This window comes from Garra rufa, chromosome 23 (assembly GCF_049309525.1).
Source record: "Garra rufa chromosome 23, GarRuf1.0, whole genome shotgun sequence".
Classification (NCBI taxonomy): Eukaryota; Metazoa; Chordata; class Actinopteri; order Cypriniformes; family Cyprinidae; genus Garra; species Garra rufa.
The window spans coordinates 2,460,884-2,486,030 of NC_133383.1; the positions used below are offsets into that span (position 1 = coordinate 2,460,884).

General features: G+C 33.0%; 1 protein-coding gene across 1 annotated transcript; it reads right to left on the reverse strand.

The window, feature by feature from the left end:
* Positions 1 to 465: 465 nt before the first annotated feature.
* Positions 466 to 25,147, reverse strand: LOC141299822 (melanopsin-B-like). Its single transcript, XM_073830189.1, has 9 exons — positions 25,084 to 25,147; positions 19,764 to 19,913; positions 19,477 to 19,680; positions 19,223 to 19,394; positions 17,064 to 17,225; positions 9,067 to 9,174; positions 8,802 to 8,976; positions 6,295 to 6,450; positions 466 to 1,470 (listed from the first exon to the last, which is right to left on the reverse strand). The coding sequence occupies exons 1-9, from the start codon at positions 25,145 to 25,147 to the stop codon at positions 1,150 to 1,152; spliced, it is 1,512 nt and encodes a 503-aa protein (XP_073686290.1). The 3' UTR covers positions 466 to 1,149.

Below are 25,147 nucleotides of genomic sequence, written 5' to 3' on the forward strand. Positions count from 1 at the left end.
ATAGAAAGTTCTGAAGAATAGCATTTATCAGAAATAGTTTTTTTTGTAACATTATAAATGTCTTTATCATCACTTCTGATCAATTTAAAATATATTAATTTCTATAAAAAAATATACTGACTCCAAGCTTTTGAATGGTATAGTGTATAATGTTACAAAACCTTTTTATTTCAGAGAAATGCTAATCTTTGGATCTTCCTGTTCATCAAATAATCCTGAAAAAAAAAATGTACTAAACTGTTTAAATATGGATAATAAATGTTTCTTGAACAGCAAATTACCATATTAGAATGATTTCTGATGGATGATGTGACACTAAAGACTGGAGTAATGATGCTGAAAATTTAGCTTTTACCACAGAAATAAATTACATTTTAAAATATATTCAAATAGAAAGCAGTTATTTTAAATTTAAAAAAAATATTTCAAAATTTTACTGTTTTTGTTGTACTTTGGATCAAATAAATGCAGGCTTGGTATACAGAAGAGACTTCTTTAATAAAAACTAAGAAACTTTTGACTGGTAGTGTATATCAAATAACTCAAATGTTATGATCGCAGCAAAATCTACTCATATATAAACTACTTTGACAATGCATGACAAGCAAAAACCTCCAGCTCAAATAATAAATAGGTTTTCACTGAATGATTCAGTGTTTTAACAAAAATAGAGTTCTCATAAAAACGTTTGTTTCACTTTCATTGCAATTACTGCAATGTCTGCTGTCACAATTATTTTCTATAGAAACCGACAGTAAAAAAAAAAAAAAGGGGTCAATAGAGCTCAACTTGTATTGAACCCAGAACATTCCTTTAGTGAAATGAATTAAGAATGATTTTTTGGTTTCTCCATGATGTGTAAAAACACTTTTCATTAAATGGCAAAGTGTCACAGTGGTTGTGTCTCTTCCAACTACTTCTACTGTGGCTGAAGTGTGAAGTTGAAGTATTTTTGAGGGGTGAAAGCATAACATCATAACTAGTTACCCATCATAACTAGTTCTTCCGATTCGTTGTTAGCAGCAAAGTAATGTGGTCCGATTGCTTTGTCAACTAAAATGCTGATGTGAAAACCCTCAGCGGAAGATTGTGTTTCTCAAACGTCTTTAGTGAAACACAAATGCAAAGAAGAGGGTCTCTGGTTTAGTCTCATGAGAGGAATTTCTCCACAGACTCCAGAAGCTCACTGGAGCAGTTCAGGCTCTTAAGGTCAAGTATTAATTTGTCTTCTCTGGTCTGCTCTGATGTGGGGCTGATAATGATTTGTGGCTCCTCTGTGTCTTCATAAAAAGCCAGACCGTTGTTCAGGGGGCTCGGAGAATTGCTGTCTTCTTGGTCCTCCTCCTTCTCCTCTTGTTCCACCCCTGGAGTGTTTTTGGCCATGAGAAGAGGAACTGTGGCCATGTTGACGGACTCAGACACCAGGTCAAGGCCACAGTCGTTCAAAGAGCCGCTTTCTGTTACCGCGGGCTGTGATGGATAAAACATTTACAATTATGCGTTTTACCAATTTTTTTTAATCTAGCATTCCTAAAATATGAGGTTTTAACAGTGACACCATAGAAGAACCATTTTTGGTTTCCATTAAGAACATTTCATTGAACATTTCTGATTCTAAAGAATCGTTTTTTTAAGAGTAAAAATTGTATTGACATGGTTCCATGAATAACCTTTAACACCCATGAACTCCTAAATATAAAGCCTTCAAAAGTGTTTTTTTTTTTTAGCAGTGATGCAATTGAAGAAGCATTTTTAGGTTATTTAAAGAACATTTCTGATTTTAAAGAACCTTTTTCCTCTATAAAGAAACTTGTTTGCAATAAAAAAAAATGTTCCATAGATGTTAAAGGTTCTTTATGGAACCAACAATGCCAATAAAGAACCTTTGTTTTTAAGAGTAAAAGTGATTTTATTGTCAAGTTATCTAGGGATTATTAGCCACAATGTCTGCCCAAACTTGAAAAGGCTTCAATCCACTTTGAAATGGCGCATGGATCAACTCAAAGCATGAGATTAGATTCTTCATCACAGATGCAATTTATTGAAATCTTTCATCAATAGTCTCCATTTGCTCATTTTCAATACTTTCTCAGATGCTCAGCTTAATAACCTACACAAACAAACCATATACAAACATTACCATACAAGACACTACACATGACTCATTTAAAATATTGCTAGGATGTTCACAAGTTAGATGCTAAACTGCTAACAATGTTACATAATCTGAAATATACCCAGTACATAAAATTTGTTTAGCCAGCCCATAGTTGCTAAAGAAATGAGTCCTACCAGTAGCGTCTCAAAGTTTATGATCACACTGTGGCTTTTCCTAGTTGTCCTTTAGCAAGTGCTTTCAATAAAGTTGCAAAAGTGCAGGTTTTGCACGTCCTTCTTTGATTTGCAACAATTGCTTTGGTAGGAACGTAGAAGCTAGAGAGGCACAAACACTCCATGCAGGCTGCTAATTACACACACCTGGTTCCATGTGCTATCATGTGCAGTTTCACTGACCAATCAGCTTCCTTGTTCCTTGTTTGCTTACAACCAATAGATTACTCCGATCTTAAATAAACTCATACTATCCAATGGATTTGTATCTTTTACTAAACAGTGATGAATAAATATTTCTTCCTTTGGTTTAACATTTATTGTCATTGACGGTTCCATGAAGAACCTTTAACACCCATGCACTCCTAAAAATAAAGGCTTCAAAAGTGGGTTTTTGCACTGATGCAATTGAAAAAACATTTTTGTTTTTTAAAGAACATTTCTGATTTTAAAGAACCTTTTTGCACTATAAAGAACCTTTTTTTGCAAAAGAAACGTTCCATAGATGTTAAATGTTCTTTATGGAACCATCCAGCGCCAATGAAGAACTTTTGTTTTTAAGAGTAAAAATTTTATTGCTGTTGATGGTTCCAAGAAGAACCTAAAAATAAAGGCTTCAAAAAGTGGGTTTTTGCAGTAATGCAACTGAAGCTGCATTTTTGGGTTACTCAAAGAACATTTCTAATTCTAAAGAACCTTTTTCCACTATAAAGAACCTTTTTTGCAATAGAAATGTTCCATAGATGTTAAAGGTTCTTTATGGAACCATCAATGCCAATGATGAACCTCTGTTTTTAAGAGTAAAAGTGATTTTATTGTCATTGATGGTTCCATGAAGAACCTTTAACACCCATGCACTCCTAAAAATAAAGGCTCCAAAAGGGTTCTCACATTGATGCAATTGAAGAACCATTTTTGTGTTAATCAAAGAACATTTCTGATTTTAAAAGAACCTTTTTCCACTATAAAGAACCTTTTTTTGCAATAGAAACGTTCCATAGATGTTAAATGTTCTTTATGGAACCATCAACGCCAATGAAGAACCTTTGTTTTTAAGAGTAAAAATTGATGGTTCCAAGAAGAACCTAAAAATAAAGGCTTCAAAAGTGGGTTTTTGCAGTGATGCAATTGAAAAACCATTTTTGGTTTTTTTAAAGAACATTTCTGATTTTAAATAACCTTTTTGCACTATAAAGAACCTTTTTTGCAATGGAAATGTTCCATAGATGTTAAAGGTTCTTTATGGAACCAACAATGCCAATAAAGAACCTTTGTTTTTAAGAGTAAAAGTGATTTTATTGTCATTGACGGTTCCATGAAGAACCTTTAATACCCATGCACTCCTAAAAATAAAGGCTCCAAAAGTGGGTTCTCACATTGATGCAATTGAAGAACCATTTTTGGGTTACTCAAAGAACTTTTCATTGAACATTTCTGATTCTAAAGAACCTTTTTCCACTATAAAGAACCTTTTTTGCCATGGAAATGTTCCGTAGGTGTTAAAGGTCCTTTATGGAACCATCAACGCCAATGAAGAACCTCTGTTTTTAAGAGTATAAGTGATTTTATTCATGAAGAACATTTAACACCAATTCACTCCCAAAAATAAAGGCTTCAAAAGTGGATTTTTGCAGTGATGCAATTTTTGGGTTTTTTAAAGAACATTTCTGATTTTAAATAACCTTTTTGCACTTTAAAGAACCTTTTTTGCAATGGAAATGTTCCATAGATGTTAAAGCTCTTTTTTCCCCATACATTTCTAAAAATAAAGGCTGCAAAAGTGGGTTTTTGGGTTCTTCAAAGAACATTTTATTGAACATTTCTGATTCTAAAGAACCTTTTTCCACTATAAAGAACCTTATTTGCAATTAAAAAAATCACTGCAAAAATCCACCATTGAACCATTTTTGGGTTCCTCAAAAATCATTTCATTGAACATTTATGATTTTAAACTTACTTTTTAAGACTTTTTTCCACTATAAAGAACCATTTTTGCAATGGAAATGTTCCATAGATGTTAAATGTTCTTTATGGAACCATTAATGCCAATGAAATACCTTTGTTTTTTAAGAGTAAAAATTGTATTGCCATTGATGGTTCCAAGAAGAACCTTTAACACCCATGCACTTCTAAAAAATAAAGGCTGCAAAAATGGGTTTTTGCACTGATGCAATTGAAGAAACATTTTTGGGTTACTCAAACAACATTTCTGATTTTAAAGAACCTTTTTCCACTATAAAAAACCCTTTGTTTTTAAGAGTAAAAGTGATTTTATTGTCATTGATGGTTCCATGAAGAACTTTTAACACCCATACACTCCCAAAAATGAAGGCTTTAAAAGTGGGTTATTGCAGTGATGCAATTTTTATTTTTTTAAAGAACATTTCTGATTTTAAATAACCTTTTTGCACTATAAAGAAACTTTTTTGCAATGGAAATGTTCCATAGATGGTAAAGCTGAAAATGAAACCAACAATTCCAATAAAGAACCTTTGTTTTTAAGAGTAAAAGTGATTTTATTGTCATTGATGGTTCCATGAAGAGCCTTTAACACCCATACACTCCTGAAAATAAAGGCTCCAAGAGTGGGTTTTTGCAGTGATGCAATTGAAGAACCATTTTTGGGTTACTCAAACAACATTTCTGATTTTAAGAACCTTTTTCCACTATAAAGAACCCTTTGTTTTTAAGAGTAAAAGTGATTTTATTGTCATTGATGGTTCCATGAAAAACTTTTAACATCCATGCACTCCTAAAAATAAAGGCTCCAAAAGTGTGTTTTTTCAGTGATGCAATTGAAGAACCATTTTTGGTTCCCCAAAGAACCTTTAAGTGAACCGTTTTTACAGCAACAATTTTTTCTTGGTGTAAAAAACATTTTAATAATCTAAAGAACCTTTTGTCCAAAAGAACTGGGCAGCCAAAATTGGTTCTTCTATGGCATTGGCTGCAAAAACCCCTTTGTGGAACTTTTATTATTTTAGAGTGTAAATTACAGTCTCACTGTACAATAAATCAGTTTCCTGAATCTATGACTAATAGGAATGTAACAATATCAAAATCTCTTAAAACGATCATATCACGATATGAAGTCCATGATACGATATTACTGCGATATTTAAAAAAAAAAGACAAATACAGACTATATTGATTATGTAAGGTAATCCATCGGAGGGTGGTTGCCTCCGCGAAGTGCATTTTAAATCCTTTAACGCACGGCAAGCCGTTGATTATCCCGCTTATTCCATGGTTATAGACAAATTAAAACTAGGATTGATATTTGCAGCGCAAAATTTGACTGAATGGATTAAAAAGACGGTTATTTTCGTCAGTTATGACACGCAGCTCTAGCATTCTGGCCGCTTCAAATCAGACTCAGAGATTAAATAGTCCGTTAAAATCACATTTATTTGAATGAAATATAGCATTTGTTTCAGTAGATTATCGATCGACCAAGAGAGAGTGTGAAGGCAAGAGAGATGACAGTTGTGTGTGTGTGTGTGTGTGTGTGCGTAACGTTACCTGCCTGCCTGATGCGCGTCTCTCTCTACAAACAACGATTCATTCAAAAACAGCAGTTTTACCACCCCGTTGCTGAGGAATATAATGTAGCGGTCTACTATCTATGCTATTTTAATAAGGATCGCAGGCAAACGCTGACAAGAAGTTTATGTATGTGCGCAGCACAATGCGATCTCCTCTCTCTCTCTGTGCTTTTGCGTGCATCAATTAAAGCAGCGCATTAATATAGAACGGTGATTAAACTGACTTGGAACTACCTGTGCATTAAACGGTTTTACTGCACACCTGCCAGCCAATCAGAATCCAGTATCCAGACATTCCATGGAATAAATAAGACTATATTGATTACACCGTTACATTCCTAATGCCTAATAATGATCTAAATAATGTAATGTAATATAATAGTTTACCGTAGTTGCTTATGTGAAGCACATACCTTACCTTCTCATCACTGTGGTTTAATTCTGTTTGTCTCTTGTTCTTCGTCTTGCCCTGTTTATTTTGTGTCTTCCATCCTTCATCTCTCAGCAGATTGGACGAATATGAGTTTCTGAGAGTCTTTTGGTCCACGGGATCTAATTCCACATCACTCCAGACCTAGAGCACATGCAACATAATATTAATGAGCCATTATACAGAATTGGTGCAAACTACTGTCCTATCAGCCCAAAAATTGCTTTTCTTAACTTGTTTCCAGACAAGATATCTAAAAATTCTTAAATCAAGAAGGATTTTCTAGACCTGTAAAAATTATTGTCTTGTTTTAAGAAAAAAACAAGTCAAAATTAAGTGATTTTCTGCCTAGAACAAGCTAAATAATCTGCCAATGGGGTAAGAAAAAAATCTTATTTCAAACAGAAAACAAGATTATTTTTCTTACCCCCTTGGCCGAATATTTAGCTTGTTGCAAGCAAAAGCACTTCATTTTGACTTGTTTTTTAATTTTTTTTCTGAAAACACTCGTTAAGAAAATCCTTCTTGATTTAAGATTTTTTAGATATTTCAGCTGGAAACAAGACATAAAAATCTAAGTAAGAAAATGTAATGCTCGCATGAGTTGGTATTTCAGGCAATTCGAAAAAGGAATATTCCACAAAACAGCAATGGAAACGTTTTTTTCCCACATTTACCGGTCACATTTAATTAAATATAGACAAAATCCCACAAAAATCTGTTGCCATGACTTATCGCGAGAGGAAAAAAAAAATGTTTCAGTCGCATAACATCGGTTAATGGAAATGGTGTCATTTAGCAATACTTTTTTATCTGCATTTATAAAATAGCGCCAACATGTAATAATATCTATTTCATGACTAAAAAAAGCCAATCTTCAGCTCATACAGTATAGGAATCTTCATAGAACACACTACATTGGGAAAAGGCTGTCTAAAATGGGATTCACATCAGAAACTTGCTTGCACTGCTCACAAAATAGTCCGGACACATATATCCACGCCACATGGCACTGCCCACCCATTAAACACTTTTGGGAAGATGTCACTGAATCCCTATCCCACGTGGGATGATGTTTTCATTATTATTATTATTATTATTATTATTATTATTATTATTAGTGCTGTTGTTGTTTACATTATTTTTATCACTATTTATATCAGAGAAACATTGTGCAGTAATAAATTGATGGGATGAGGTTTTCATTATTATTATTATTATTATTATTATTACACTTACACTTTTTTCAAGACATCTCCAACTCTGACTTTGGACCAGTTCTATAAAATGGCCCATATACTGATGTTTGGCATAAAAGTCCTGCAATTTTTACTACTTGAATTCATTGTATTATAAAAATTCTAAAACTGTTCCAGGAGAAACCTTTTTAAAAACATTGATTAATGTATTTTCTAAATTAAATTGTGGTCTGAGATAATTTAAAAAATGGACATTCTATTAAAACATGTTTTACACTAAAATAATTCTTACATAAATCATAATCTGGTTTCTCTTTCCATTTCAGTAAATTTCGTATATGCAACCTAGTCATATCTATTTTCAAAATAATAACAATATTTAACTCCTTTAGATTTAGAACTGGGTTCTCAATATAAATACACAGTCAAAAGTTTTTGAACAGTAAGATGTTTAATGTTTTTTTCATGTTTAGTCTCTTTTACTCACCAAGCTTGCGTTTATTTTAAATCAACGATCAGCAAAAATTTTGAAATATCTGTACTATTTAAAATAGCTCTTTTCTGTTTAAATCTATTTTAAAATGTAATTTATTCCTTGGATTTCAAAGTTGAATTTTCAGCATCATTACTCCAGTCTTCAGTGTCACATGATCCTTCAGAAATCTGATTTGTTGCTCAAAAAAACATTTATTATTATGTTGAAAACAGCCGAGTAGATTTTTTTTTTCAGGTTTCTTTGATGAATAGAAAGTTCAGAGGAACAGCATTTATCTAAAACAGAAGTCTTTTAAAATATTATAAATGTCTTTATCACCACTTTTGACCAATTTAAAGCATCCTTGCTAAATAAAGCTATTAATAAATAAATAATTAATTATATATATATATATATACAACGACAAGCTTTTGAATGGCATAGTGTATAATATTACAAAAGCTTTTATTTCAGATAAATGCTGATCTTTGCATATTTCTATTCATGAAAGAATCCTGCAAAAATGTACTCAACTGCTTTAAATAATGATAATAATAATAATTTATATAGTATAATATTAGAATGATTTCTGAAGGATCATGTGACACTGAAGACTGGAGTAATGATGCTGAAAATTCAGCTTTGATCACAAAAACAAATTACATTTAAAAAAATATTCAAATAGAAAAGAGTTATTTTAAATAATAAAAAATATTTCTAAAAAAAAAAAAAAAATCTTACTGTTCAAAAACTTTTGACTGGTAGTGTCAATAATAATAAGACCTTTCTATTATTCAGTCTCCTCTTAGTAAAATACTAACCGTGTCTGCGGTGGACATAGAGGAGACTCGCTGGAACTTGACCTTTGACCCTGATGACTGTCGGCTGAGCATGTGCTCCTTGAAGGAAGACTCGCTGTTGGACACCGAGATGCAGTCTTTACGTGACGACTGGGCCAGAAAATGCAGACATGGCACCTTCTCAGCCAGCGTGTCTCTGGGAATGACAGTCAGAAATACACACTGCGTCACATTCTGTCTCAGTATTGTGTGGCTGCGAAGATGACTGCACTTGCACTGAACGAACCTGTATTTGGAGCGAATGATGGCGTAGATGAAGGGATTGTATATGGCTGACGCTTTGGCGATCACTGCAGGAACTGCCTTGGAATATGGCGTGAGAACGTGGCTGTACCTGGAAAACGAGTAATAACAACCAATGCACATCTTCAGTTCTAGAAGTAGCACATCCCTGCTGCATAGAAACACATGCTGTGCTTTTCTTCAACCATTATTCGCAAGGAAATGTTGCCTGAATGTTTGCAGTCCTGGTGTGGATCAAAAAAGTTACTGACATCTGAACTTGAAAAGCCAGTTTCACACTGCAAGAGATGACTGTTTAGTATTTCTGTCTTGCTTTTCAGCCCAGAATCTGCAAAACGTTTATTGTTATTATTTTAGCAAAATAATAGAGATCATAAAAAATACTTTTTTTTAATTTAGTACTGACCAGAATAACATATTCACATTAAATATGTTTACATTTACTTTTTTTTTTTAAGATTTTAGTATTTTTTCATGTCATTACATTGTTTAGAGCTTAAGAAAAAAGTTAAAAAATACAAATTTTGAAAAATGATATTCTAATCATGTAATGCTATGTCCTCTGTAGAGGACACCAGGACTTAAATAAATAAATAAATAAATAAAATAAAATAAAATAAAATAAAATAAAAGACATGTATAGGCATAAAAAGGCAAGATTTTTGTTTTAACTACAAATCAATTTATATTTTCTATACCAAACTTTATATAAAAATGATTCACAAATATTTTTTGATTTGATAAACCATTTTTCTATATGCAAAATGTGTGTAAAATGGCCATGAACATGTTTTCCTATTATAAACAATGCATCTATAAACTGTATATAATTTGCATATTAATGTGTTTTTGGGGCAACATATAATAAGCAAATAAGTGTAATAATGGAAGTAATCTTTTGAAAGATAGTCATAATAATATCTATTATTTCATAGCAATATTGAAATGTAATTTATTTCCCTATTCACTTGTTGTGCTTTCCAAAATGTGTAATAAACATGCACCAAATCTCCTCTGCAGTGGACATGCATGACATTAATGCCCTGTTTTAAAACAAAAAGACATCTTTTAATTTGAAACCCCATAAAATTTTTCTGAGATGTTGTTTTATGTGAAACAATATGAAAAATATTCAGATTTAAATGATCATTCAAACTACAAATAGCATTAAAACATTACAAACCATAAACTTAACCAATAAAACAGTACATTTAATAGTTTCTATAGTGTTTTGGGACATATTCCATTATGATGTATGGTTTTAACAAGCAGCCAATAGAAGACCACAATTTACCCACAGACAAACCAAAACAATTCCCATTACACCCATGACAAAATTTTATAAGGGTTTTCATTTATTTTTTAGATTTATTTGTTTTGTTTTGTTTTGTTTTTTTCACCAGGGCATTTGCTGCAAATAGAGTATTTGTGAGAAATGTACCATAAATGTGTAAAGATAGTACAACAAAATAGATGTAATATGGATAGATTAAAAAAAAAAAGTATAGATAGATAATATAAATCTATTCTAAGGCATTAAGCTTAGCTTTGGACTAATAAGGACTCTCTATTCAAGAAAAACGGTTCTTCACACTCAACATGTTATATATATAGTGCAATAAAAAGTATTAATTTTGAGTTATATAAATAGTGTTGTGGTGTTTATTAATAAAAAAAAAAGAACAGTATTTTTTTTATATATATCTATTATATCTATTTTAATGCTGTTTCACCTGCCTCAGAATTCTCTGAAAATCCTCAAATTTCACGTCACATGTCATTTACTAGTAGCAACATAATTATGTAGGCTAATTTACAGAAGTTGCTGATTGAATTATTAGTTAACAAAAGCTAAATTTAGTATAAAAAATACTGCAATCATTTAAAATTAAATAAAAAGGCTGAGTGATACAAAAACTTAACATATAAAAGTGCCACTTTGTCCCACTTCATTCGCAATTTAATGTTTTAATGAGATTTTAAATTGTTTAAAGCAGTGGTTCTCAAACTTTGTTGGTCGCGCCCCCCTTTAAACCTTTAAAAAAATCTGGCGCCCCCCCTCCCGAAAATGTCTATCCCACCTAAGACTAATAAATGAATTTACTAAACATAATGAAAAATGTATGCTTTCTTAGTTAAAAAAACAAAAAAACAAAAAAAAAAACAGCTACACGAGAAAAACACATGCAACACTTGAAGCATTAAAAAACAGCACAGGGAGAATAACTGTTATTATTATAATTCTCTATGTTATTTATTTATTATTATTATTTTTTGTGGGTTTCATGCTGTCCTAAGGCATAGCAAGGCTTGAAATTAACTTTTTTACTTGGTAGCACTGGTGCTCCCAATTTCAAAAAGTTAGGAGCACCAAAAAAATATAGGAGCACCCAATTTATTTTTTTAGTAATGTGTCGATCTTGATTCTTCATGGCTGATTCTGATTGCAGATGTTTTACAAGCAAATGGGCTGATTCTGAAAGACTTTTTATATATATTTATTTTATGTCTTAAGCAAGGGACAGGAATGAATGAAAATATGAGTACATGAACAAGATTCTTAATTTCTCTATTATAAGTACAGCCATTTAAATTAGAGGCAGTCACTGCATTTTTAAAGAATCTACAGTATAAATAACAAAAAACAAACGACAGAGTTCTTTCTTAGTCGTGTAGACAATAAATGCAGCCATAATCAAAGTAGGCTACTCTTTCAATATTCAAAGTGCAAATAGAGACCGAATTTTCCCATCATGATACAGAGCTATAGACACCACACAATAGCCCACATACTAATAACAGTCTCAGTGACATCTCTGCTGGATGCGACAGTGGCAAATCATTTTAACTTTGAAGCCGAGAGCAATTATACCTCGTCTGCATTGAGCTTTTGAATGACCAGCACATGAATGGGTTCTGTGCGAATTCATCTATGGTTTTCTCTTCTCTTTCACACACCGATCCATCTTCCATTTTAAGTTACGTCCTTTGGCTGTTTACGTTTTATTATTTATTTTTCTGCTGATGGCCCGTGTTAAAGTGTTGTAATTCTAGATGTTTATTTATGTAAATGCTGCATGACTGTGACGTACTTCTGAAAGACCCTTCAGCTTTCACAAATTTTGTGGTTGTCCAGAATTTCTGATGCTCCAGAAGGAAAAAACATGCATAAACATGCATTAAGAGCAGAAGATCAGGGTAAATGTAACTTATTTATGTTTTCTGGGAAACATGTAAGTATCTTTTGTAGCCTCTGAAGGGCAGTACTAAATGAAAACAATACGATATTTCGGTAAAATATGAAAAATGTACACATCTTCATTCTGTTCAAAAGTTTTCACCCCCCAGGCTCTTAATGCGTGATTTTTCCTTCTGGAGCATCAGTGAGTGTTTGAACCTTCTGTAATAGTTGCATATGAGTCCCTCAGTTGTCCTCAGTGTGAAAAGATGGATCTCAAAATCATACAGTCATTGTTGGAAAGGGTTCAAATACACAAAAATGCTTGAAAACCAAAGACCTGAAGGGGGCCTTAAGGATTTTTCTGAAGAACAGCAGGCAGTTTAACTGTTCAGGACAAACGAGGGACTCATGAACAACTATCACTAAACAAAAAACACAGTTGTGGATTATTCAGGTAACAACACAGTACCAAGCGGATGTAAACTTTTGAACGGGGTCATTATTATAAATTCAGCTATTATTTTCTTTTGTGGAAACATCTTTTATGTGAATATCTTATTCAGGTCAGTACTAAATAAACAATAACAAGCATTTTGGTTAAATAATTAACATTTTGCAAGGTGTATGTAAACCTTTGACTTCAACTGTAAATCGAGATACATTTACTGAAGAAGCAAAATTACTTGAAAGATAAAGTCTTGCTACATGCAAAATTTTATAATGTGCAGATACATTGTAAAAAATATTTCCAATATTATTTTTCCATTGTGAATATCAAAAAAAAAAAAAGATGCATTAACTTGAAATGCTGTAAAATAATGTAAAAAGTAAAATAAAATAAAAACAATCAAAATGAAGTAAGCATAAAAACATGAAAATATTCATCAACAGTGTAAGACAAACAGACTTAAATAAAATAAATGAAGTGAGCTTATGAAAAACAAGAAAAAGTTTGACAAGGGGGCAGAAAACGAACATCTACGCTTAATATCTTGAGTAATATTGCTTTTCAAGTAAATATATTTTTATTTTATAATGTGTAGATAGATGCATTGCAAAAAATATGTTTCCAATATTATTTTTCCCTTGCGAATATCAAAAAGAAAAAACAAATCAATATGCATTCACTTGAAATGCTTATAATTATGTAAATAAAATAAAATAAATGCAAATAAAATCTAATCTAAATGAAGTGACTTAAGGGACTTAATTCAAAGAAAAAATAAGATTGGTCTTGTTTTAAGCATAAACACTTTAATTTCGATACAGTTTCTCAGAAAAAGTAAATGGATGTTGATTTAAAAATAATTTAGATATTTGTACTGGAAAACCAAACAAAATACTAAATAAGAAAATGATTTTTGAAGTACATTTGTACTAGAAACCGAGACAAATATTCTAAGAAGATTTGTGTAGACTGAATAAAGCAGAGTGTTTGTGAGCGGTCAGGAGGAGCCGCTGACCTCTGCAGTGGCTATTTACATGACATGGAAGTGACCTAGAGGTGTTGTTAGCTGAGCGGAAAGAATCACATGCCTGAATATTCCTATCCTCCAGCAGACTGAACTCTAACGCTGATGCAGAGGTGTTAGTATCACGCCAGCTCGCCCCACGCGGTCCACATCGCCTCAGCGAACCCAGCAGTTCACTTCCAGAACTAAAAATTACAGAAAATCTACTTACCCTGTTGTCATCCAAGATGTTCATACCTTTCTTTTTTCAGTCGTAAAGAAATTGTTTTTTGAGGAAAACATTTCAGGAATTATGTCCATATAGTGAACGAGTTTCATAGTTAACAAGTTTGAACTTCCAAAATGCAGTTCTGAAGATCTCTAAACAAGTGTTTCTCAACTGGTGGGTCGCGACCCAAAAGTGGGTCGTGGGAACATTTTCAGTGGGTCACGGAGTGTGTGGTCAAAAAAACAACAAAAGTTTAATTTTTAACTTATTTTGCTTAAATCGGACTTTTATTTTGAAATGCGTGTGCGACAATACCGGACTTTTATTTTGAAATGCGTGTGCGACAAAACCGGACTTTTATCTTGAAATGCGTGAGCGACAATACCGGACTTTTATTTTGAAATGCGCGCGCGACAATACCGGACTTTTATCTTGAAATGCGTGTGCGACAATACCAGACTTTTATTTTGCGTGTGCGACAATACCGGACTTTTATCTTGAAATGCGTGTGCGACAATACCGGACTTTTATTTTGAAATGCGCGCGCGACAATACCGGACTTTTATCTTGAAATGCGTGTGCGACAATACCGGACTTTTATTTTGAAATGCGGGTGCGACAATACCGGACTTTTATTTTGAAATGCGTGTGCGACAATACCGGACTTTTATTTTGAAATGCAGGTGCGACAATACCGGACTTTTATTTTGAAATGCGTGTGCGACAATACCGGACTTTTATCTTGAAATGCGCGTGCGACAATACCGGACTTTTATCTTGAAATGCGTGTGCGACAATACCGGACTTTTATTTTGAAATGCGTGTGCGACAATACCGGACTTTTATTTTGAAATGCGCGCGCGACAATACTGGACTTTTATCTTGAAATGCGTGTGCGACAATACCGGACTTTTATTTTGAAATGCGTGTGCGACAATACCGGACTTTTATCTTGAAATGCGTGTGCGACAATACCGGACTTTTATTTCTGAAATGCGTGTGCGACAATACCGGACTTTTATTTCTGAAATGCGTGTGCGACAATACCGGACTTTTATTTCTGAAATGCGTGTGCGACAATACCGGACTTTTATTTTGAAATGCGTGTGCGACAATACCGGACTTTTATCTTGAAATGCGTGCGCGACAATACCGGACTTTTATCTTGAAATGCGTGTGCGACAATACCGGACTTTTATTTTGAAATGCGTGTGCGACAATACCGGACTTTTATTTTGAAATGCGCGCGCGACAACCGTACCGTTTGACAATTTCATTTAATTACAGCAAAAAATATGTCGAAGCGCAAGTGCGACCCCGAATATGTTAAATGACAGCAATAAAATATTGTTTGTTTGTAAGTCTTGGTGATTTTCTTATGATTTATCGGTCGCTACTTGTGTATGTTAACAAATAAATACAAATTAATTATAATTCCTAAAATTATATTATAGTTCCAAAAAATTTGGGTCGCGGCTTGATGAACATGTAAAAATGTGGGTCCCATGGCAAAACCAGTTGAGAACCACTGCTCTAAACAATCTCAGTCGAGGAATAAGGTTCTTATCTAGCGAAACGATTGGTCATTTTCTGAATCAAAATGAAGTGAGCTTAAAAACATGAAAATATCCGTCAACAGAGTAAGACAAACAGACTTAATTCATTAAAAATGTATTAAAAAAATATAATAGAAATAATAGAATAGAAAAGAAAAATAATAGAAACTAATATCTACACTTGAGATCTTGAGTAATATTGCTTCTCTAGTAAATCTATTTTCATTTTGTAATGTGTAGATAGATACATTGCAAAAATATTTTTCAAAAATTATTTTTCCATTGCAAATATTTAAAAAAAATAATAATAATAAATAAATGAAGAAATAAAGATGCATACCTTTCTTTTTTCAGTCGTAAAGAAATTATGTTTTTTGAGGAAAATATTTCAGGAATTATGTCCATATAGTGAACGAGTTTCATAGGGAACGAGTTTGAACTTCCAAAATGCAGTTTTGAAGGTCTCTAAACAATCCCAGTCGAGGAATAAGGTTCTTATCTAGTGAAACGATTGGTCATTTTCTGAAAAAAAAAAAATAAATAAAAATTGATATACTTTTTAACCTCAAATGCTTCTCTTGTTTAGATCTGCATGAACTGAGTTTTGAGAATGCAGCGTTGAAGACAGTTAGGGTATGTCGAAAAACTTCTATCTCATTTTCTCCTCCAACTTCAAAATCGCACTACATCGCTGTTTTACCTTTATTTTGTTAAGGGCATTTGACCTTCTTTGCATGTTTACTTTGTAAACACTGGGTCAATACTTCTGCACGCAGAGCTAGACAAGTTAAAAAAGTATGTAATTTTTTTTATTTTTATTTACAAAATGACCAATTGTTTCACTAGATAAGACCCTTATTCCTCACCTGGGATCGTTTAGAGCTCTTTGTAGCTGCTTTTAAACTGCATTTTGGAAGTTCAAACTCACAGGCACCATAGAAGTCCACTATATGGAGAGAAATCCTGAAATGTTTTCCTCAAAAAACAATTTCTGACATGGCATGAACATCTTGGATGACAACGGGGCGAGTACTTTATCTGTAATTTTTTGTTCTGGAACTGAACTAATCCTTTAATTCAACTGATGAACACTGCCTTTTGCTGTGAACAGTACTTCTATAAAAGGATGTCTCTTTACCCTGGAATTTTGAGAAAGTCTCAGATCTTCTGCGTGGTTAGACTTTGAGGCTGAACACTACTTTGAGAGAAACAGTCCAAACAGCTGATAAAAGCATCCCAATAATTCACAAGTAATCCACACCACTCCAGTCCATCAATTAACATCTTGAAAAGACAAAAGTGGAAAAAAATCCATCATCAATACATTTTAAAGTTCAATATGAGTCCATAATCTCCTGTTGTCTCTCTCATCAAAATCCAGCCACATATTTGTTTAGACCAGTTTTGGCTTGTAAACGGTGTTTGATCTGTGCAGATTTCCAAACCATTTTTTTCACTGGAGGAAGTGTTATTATGGATTATGGACATCTTAATAATGGATTTGTTTCAGCTTTTGTCTTCACAAGATTTTGAATGTTAAAAGCGTATGTCGCTGATAGTTACCCTGCCCAGGCGATGAGAGTGACGCAGGCGTAAGGAGACCAGGACAGCACGAACACGATGATGACCACAAACGCGATCTTCGCCAGCTTCCACTCTGTCTTTATGGACTGCGCCTGGATGAGCGTCGTCTTCCTCACATGACTGCCCAGCTTCTCCACATCTCTGAACGCACAGGAAAATAGATGATAGGACATTGTTCAGCATGTGGACGTCCTGCTATGACCTGTCCTGAGTGTTTGTCACTGTGGATTTTAAATCTATTTATCAAATGTTACATTTGGTCTGAAAAATCTATTAATAAATCTGAAAAAGTATGAGATTTTGAAACGGAAAATAATAACTTGAAATAAAATTAACATTAACTGGAATAAAATAAAATAAAAATTTTCAGCAAGTTGCCAAAGCAAATTTACTAATTTTTAAGTTAAAGTACTAAAATAACTAAAACTAAATAAAATGAAAAAAAAAGCTTTACAAACATTTTTTTTTCACAAAAATAAAATTACTAAAATTAAGTAAAAAAAAAAAAAAAAAAATTCTATATATATAAACAAAGTCTAAGACAAAATATGAAGAATAACTATAATGTTATATCAATGATTCTAAATTAACACCGGCTACAACAACTACTGTACCTACAATATTTTAAAGTTATTTCAGAAGAAAATAGTCAGAATAAGCATGCATGGATTTGAAAGTAAATTATCAAATGTGAAATTTAGTCTTTAAATAAAAAAAAATAAAAATTTCAACAAGTTGCCAAAGCAAATTTACTAATTTTTAAGTTGAAGTACTTAAATAACTATAAAAAAAGTAAAATTGAAATGAAAAGAGAAAATATAAAAATAAAATCTAATACAAAATATAAACTGTAAAAAAAACTTTTTTTTTCCACAAAATAAATTACAAAAAATTTAAGTAAAATTAAAATTAAAAGAGAAAATATAAAAACAAAATCTAAAACAAAATATTAACAATTACTTTAATATTAAATCAGTGATTTTATATTAACACCGGCTACAGCAACTACTATAGCTACAATATTTAAAATTATTTGGAAACAAAATAGTCAGAATGTAACATGCATGGATTTTTAAAGCAAATTATCAAATGTGAAATTTAGTCTGAAAAATCTAAAAATAAGTCTTTAAAAGTATGAAAGTATGAGATTTTGAAATGGAAAATAATAACTTGAAATAAAATTAACATTAACTGGAAAAAAAATAAAATAAAACATTTTTTTTTTAAGTTGCCAAAGCAAATTTACTAATTTTTAAGTTGAAGTACTAAAATAACTAAAATGAAATAAAACTAAAACTAAAACTATAAATACAAAAATTTTAAGGTAAAATTAAAATGAAAAGAGAAAATATAAAAATAAAATCTAATACAAAATATTAACTGTAAAAAAAAACATTTTTTCACAAAATAAAATTACAAAAATTTTAAGTAAAATTAAAATAAAAAAGAAAATCTAAAACAAAATATTAACAATAACAAATATTAAATCAGTGATTTTAAATTAACACTGGCTACAGCAACTACTGTAGCTACAATATTTAAAAATGATTTCAGCAAAAAAAAAAACTAGTCAGAATATAACATGCATGGATTTTAAAGTAAATTGTCAAATGTGAAATTTAGTCTTTAAAAAAAAAAAAAAAATTTACTCATTTTTTAAGTTGAAGTACTAAAATAACTACAACAAAAACAAAAACTACAAATACTAAAATTTTAAGTAAAATGAAAATGAAAAGAGAAAATATAAAAATAAAATCTAATACAAAATATAAACTGTAAAAAAGCTTTTTTTCACAAAATAAAATTGCAAAAAATTTAAGTAAAATTAAAATGAAAAAAACAAAATATAAAAACAAAATATTAACAATAACTGTAATATTAAATCAGTGATTTTAAATTAACATTTTAAATTAAAACAACACACTACAATATTCTAAAAATTATTCGGAAACAAAATAGTCAGAATGTAACATGCATGTTTTTTAAAGTAAATTATAAAATGTTAAATTTAGTCTGAAAAATATATAACAATCTATAATATAATAAATATATAATAAATGGTATTAATTTCTAAAATTATACTGACTCCAAATTTTTGAATATTTAAATGCAGTGTATGAATCTGCTTCATGCTGTACCTGCTTGTGCTGCGAATGGCGAGGAACATGAAGAAGTAGCAGTAAGAGATGATTCCAAGCGGGATGAAGAACACAAAGCAGCAGAGCATCAACGTGTAGCTCTTATTCGCCGGCGTGGACGTCACATAATCCCATGTGCAGGACGTCATGAGGCCTTCTGGGATATAAGAACCTGTCCAACCAAAAACAGAATCAAGAAACTCAAAAAAACATCGCCGTCTCACCCAAAGACAAAGGAAAGACGTTGCACTTACTCCATCCCATGAGGGGTGCCAGACTCCAGGCCAGAGAGTAGATCCAGACCAGGAGGATGATGATAAGTGTCCGTCGTCCGGACGTCCAGCCGATGGCCTGCAGGGGTTTGGTGATGACCACATAGCGGTCGATGGAGATGGCCAGGAGGTTGATCATGGATGTGATTCCGAACAGAGCGCCGCAGAACGCGTACATCTTACAACCTGCTTGGAGAAGCAGATGTGTGATCTGTTTCGTTGCAGATTAAAAGTAAGAGTCTAGATGGGGAGAATGGGAAAGTACGTACCCATTTCGCCAAACACCCATTCCTTGTAGATGCAGTTGACGAAGAAGATGGGCGACTGAGTGATGGCCATGAGGAAGTCGCTCACCGCCAGATTCATGATGAAGTAGTTTGGAGGCGTCCGTAGCTTCTTGTTACTGAAACAGAAAATACCTTTTCACAACCAGTTTCAAAAACTCACAGTAAAAGTAAATTTCTGTATTTATGGTCATTTCCTCAATATATTAGTCTCATATTTGATACATCAGGCTTTTACGGCTCATATACAGTTGAGGTCAAAAGTTCAGAATCTGCAAAATGTTAATTATTTTACCAAAATGCATGTTATTTTTTTACTTTCAACCATTTTAGCAAATCTTCTCAAGTGACAATACTACTTGGATGCATTTTAGAGTAGTCAGTGTGCAGCTTGTATAGCAGTATAGATTTACTGTCCTCTGAAAATAACCCAACATACAGCCATTATTGTCAAAATAGCTGGCAACAAAGTGAGTACACCATAAGTGATAACAGCAGTATGTTGTTTTACCATGCAAAGTTACATGTCCTATTCATCATGTTTATGTTTTTGTCTGCTTGACAGGATCATACAAACTTGTATATCTTCTATTAGAGCAGTTCAAATTAGGTCCTTTAAGTACAATCCTCTCATACTGACCAATGGATGTTCAACATGGCATCTCATGGCAAAGAACTCTCTGAGGATTGGAGAATTTAAATTGTTGCTCTCCACAAAGATGGCCAAGACTATTAGAGATTCAGTAACGCCCTGAAACTGAGTTACACTACAGTGGTCAGAGTCATACTGAGGTTTTCCAAGATGGGTTACATTCAGAACAGGCCTCACAAGGGTCGATCAATGAAGTTGTGAACTCGTTCTGTGCGTCAGGTGCTTCAAAAAACAGATGCATCATTAACATTTTGCATATTCTGGAAGGGGGATGTAAACGTCTGACCTCAGCTGTAGTCTGATATAGTGAGAATATGAGGAAAAACAGCTCAGCTTTATTCAGAAACTTTTAGTAAGATCTGAGATTGAACTGATCCAAGCATATAATGCAATGCAATCCAATGCTGATTGAGAGATTCCTCAAAAGATGTGAGATGTTTTGAAAGCTTGGGAAGATCATTCCACAGTGAAAGTAAAGCTTCTGGAAACAAACATTCTTCAAAAGATCCTGATCATCAGATTTGAGACTCGCTGATTCGTGAAGAATCAAATACAGCCGAAGCTGCTTCAGTCCACTAATTGTTGATCTAAAATATTACTACAGTTATTCTTATGTTTACTTGATAGAAATCAGTCAAGATTTGACAGCAAAAAGACACGTGAAGCACCAGCTGAAGGTGCACTGTAAAAAATTTGCTGTAGTTCTGCAGCTGGTTACCAGTAACTTACTGTAGATTTTTAATTTATGTTATTTACTGGCAACAGTTTGTTCAAAGTTAAATGAACATTAAACATTAACAAGTCTTTGTCTTTACAGAATAAAACTATAAAATAACAACCTACTGCAAAGCATTCTGGGAACCAGAAACCTTCATCAACCTTTTTCTGTTTTTTTCCTTCAGATTTTGGTTCCCAGAATGCTTTGCATGAGGCTGTTATTTTAGTTTTATTCTGTAAAGATAAAGACTTGTTAATGTTAATGTTCAATTAACTTTGAACAAACTGTTGCCAGTAAATAGCATAAATTTAAATTTACAGTAAGTTACTGGCAACCAGCTGCCAGTAATACTGTAATTTCTACAGATTTTGTTTACAGTGTGGACATTTGTACAATTACACTAAAAGAGCTTTTTTTGAAGTTAAAACAGTGCTAGAACCTTCTACATGCTTTGGAGGCATTAAACAGGTTCCCTGATTCAACACGTTGCATCTGAGATGATTGATCACACAACAATCATTGTGATTGCACATCATCTCATTAATCCTACAGTCACAGTTCACACAATTTCCTCTAATTGAAAGTCGCCCATCATCACCTGCTGAAACCCCTCGTCTGCGGGAGACATCAGCACTTCACGAGAACAAAACAGCCTTTTCCTAGAAAGCTCTCAGCTGACAGACGACCTCCAGTGAGAGGTTGCAGCTCGCTTCACGAGGACGATTTTGAGTGATTCTCAGTCAGGGGGAAAACCCACACGTACAGTACGATGAGAGCCTGTTAATGCTGCTGTTGTTTAGTTATTGGGTAACACTGGATGTAATCTGGGACAGAGATTTGTATTGTGTCTTTGTTTCGCATACACTATCAAAAGTTTAATGTGATTTAAAAAAGCCTCTTTTGCTCACCAAACCTGAATTTATTTGATCCAAAATTTGTAAAATATTTTTACTATTTAAAATAACTGTTTTCTATTTGAATATATTTTAAAATGTAATTTATTCCTGTGATCAAAGCTACATTTTCAGCATCATCACTCCAGTCTTTAGTCTACACATGATCCTTCAGAAATCATTCTAATATGCTGATTTGCAGTTAAAGAAACATTTACTATTATTATTATTATTATCAATATTTAAAACAGTTGAGTATCTTGTTTCAGGATTCATTGCTGAATAGAAAGATCCAAAGATCAGCAATTGCCTGAAATAAAAAGCTTTTGTAACATTACAAACTATAGCATTCAAAAGCTTGAAATCAGAATACATTTTGTTTTGAGGGAAGGAATGATAGAAATTAATACTTTTATTTAGCAGGGTGATGATAAAGACATTTCTAATGTTTACAAAAGATTTCTGTTCTTCAGAACTGAACTGTCTGATTAATCAAAGAAAAATCTACTCAGCTGTTTTCAACATAATAATAATAATGTTTTTTGAGCAGCATTTCAGAATATTAGAATGATTTCTGAAGGATCATGGGACACTGAAGACTGGAGTAATGATCTGCTTTGAGATCACAGGAATAAATTACATTTTAAAATATATTCAAATAAAAAAACTGTTATTTTAAATAGTAAAAATATTTTACAAGTTTACTCTACTTTGGATTAAATAAATGCAGGCTTGGTGAGCAGAAGAGACTTCTTTAAAAATCTTTAAAAAATGTTACTGTTCAAAAACTTTTGACTGGTAGTTTATTATTGGACAATGTTAAAAGACAAAAAAGAAAACTTGCTGCAAATGTGCTAAATGCGCTTGTCCTTTAAAGATGTAGATGAGTTCTTGTTCAGATTTGCTGTCAGAATAAGAGTCCAAACAGCTGATAAAAACATCACAATAATCCACAAGTAATCCACACCACTCCAGTCCATCAGTTAACATCTTGAGAAAACAAAAGCTGCGTGTTTTAAGAAACAAATCCATCTTTAAGATGTTTTTAACTAAAATTCGAGTCCACCATCCATAATAACACTTCCTCCAGTGAAAAAGTGGTCTGGTCTGAATCAGGAGAGAAATCAAGCACTGTTTACAAGCCAAAACAGCTCTAGACAAATACAACCCCTGGCAAAAAGTATGGAATCACTCCTCTCAGAAGATGTTCATTCAAATGTTTAATTGTGTAGAAAAAAAAACAAGCACATATGCCACAAAACAATTGTCACTCAACCAAACTTCTGGCTGTATAAAACACTTAAAAAAAAGAAAGAAAGAAAGATAACTATATTCAAATACAACTGTTTTTACAGATCACACAGAGGAAAAAAATATGGAATCACACAAATCTGAGGAAAATTATATGGAATCACCAAATAAAAACACTACTAGTACTTTGTTGCACCACCTCTGGCTTTTATAACAGCTTGAATTCTCTGAGGCATGGATTTGTCTCCAGCTTTGTCTTATTGCAGTTGCCAGATCAGCTTTGCAGGTTGGAGCCTTGTCGTGGACCATTTTAGTCTCCTACTACGCTACAATCCCTCACACTCCCTAAGGTCGCAAAACTCTGGACTTTTAGTAGTACCTAGGATAGCAAAGTTGACTAAAGGAGGGAGAGCCTTTTCTCATTTGGCTCCCAAACTCTGGAATAGCCTTCCTGATAACGTTCGGGGTTCAGACACACTCTCTATGTTTAAATCTAGATTAAAGACTCATCTCTTTAGCCAAGCATTCACATAATGTATCTCATAACGTTGTAATTCAGTTACATCTGATCAAATGCACAATATTCTTCAGCTTGGGCTAAACACATCATTTTTGTTTGGTTGGAAGTTGGAACACCAGCTACGCTAATTATTTCTCTATTTGTTTCTCTGTCTCTGCCACAGGATTTCCATCCCGTGTTAACTAGGATTTACATAAGGTTCAGTCTGGATTCAGAAGAAGAGATGATGCCAACCCCTCAGAGGACCGCAGAAGATGCCAGCCTTGAAACAACATACAGCACTACATAATTTTCCTACAAGTTTGATTACAGCACATAATCATTGCAATTAGTGTTCATCATCTGTTTGATTACACAGTTACTGATTTTAACATTTATATCATATGTACATCGACTTGACATACAGTAGTCACCACTAATAAGCTACTAAATATATTGTAGTAGCCTAAACTTTTGTACAGCTGCTTTGCAACGATTCGTATTGTGAAAAGCGCTATACAAATAAACTTGAATTGAATTGAATTTTCTTTAATTTCCACCACAGATTTTCAATTGGATTGAGGTCCATGCCATTATTTGCAGGCCATGCCATTGACATTATATGTCTTTCCTGTAGGAATGTTTTCAAAGATTTTGCCCTATGGCACGATGCATTATCATCCTGAAAAATGATGTGTCCGAAAAAGTGTCCAAAATCTCAACATAAACTTGTGCATTTATAGAAGATGTAATGACTGTCATCTCTCCCATACCTTTACATGACACACAACCCCATATCATTAATGATTGTGGAAATTTGCATGTTTTTTTCAGCCAGTTGTCTTTATAAATTTCATTGGAACGGCACCAAACAAAAGTTCCAGCATCCTCACCCTGCCCAATGCAGATTCGTGATTCATCACTGAATACAACTCTCATCCAGTCATCCACATTGTCTTTCTTTAGCCCACTGAAACCTTGTTTTTTTCTGTTTAGATGTTAATGATGGTTTTCGTTTGGCTTTTCCCATTTCTTTTAGGTGATTTCTTACAGTCCGGTCACAGACATTGGCTCCACTTTCTGCCCATTTGTTCCTCATTGTTTTGTTGTGCATTTTCTGTTTTCAAGGCATATTGCTTTAAGTTTTCTGTCTTGGCGCTTTGATGTCTTTCTTGGTCTACCAGTACGCTTCCCTTTTACAACCTTTCCATTTGATTTGTACTTGGTCCAGATTTTAGACACAGCTGACTGGGAACAACCAACATCTTTTGCAACATTCCGTGAAGATTTACCTTCTTCGAGAAGTTTGATAATCCTCTCCCTTGTTTCAACTGACATCTCTCGTGGTGGAGCCAT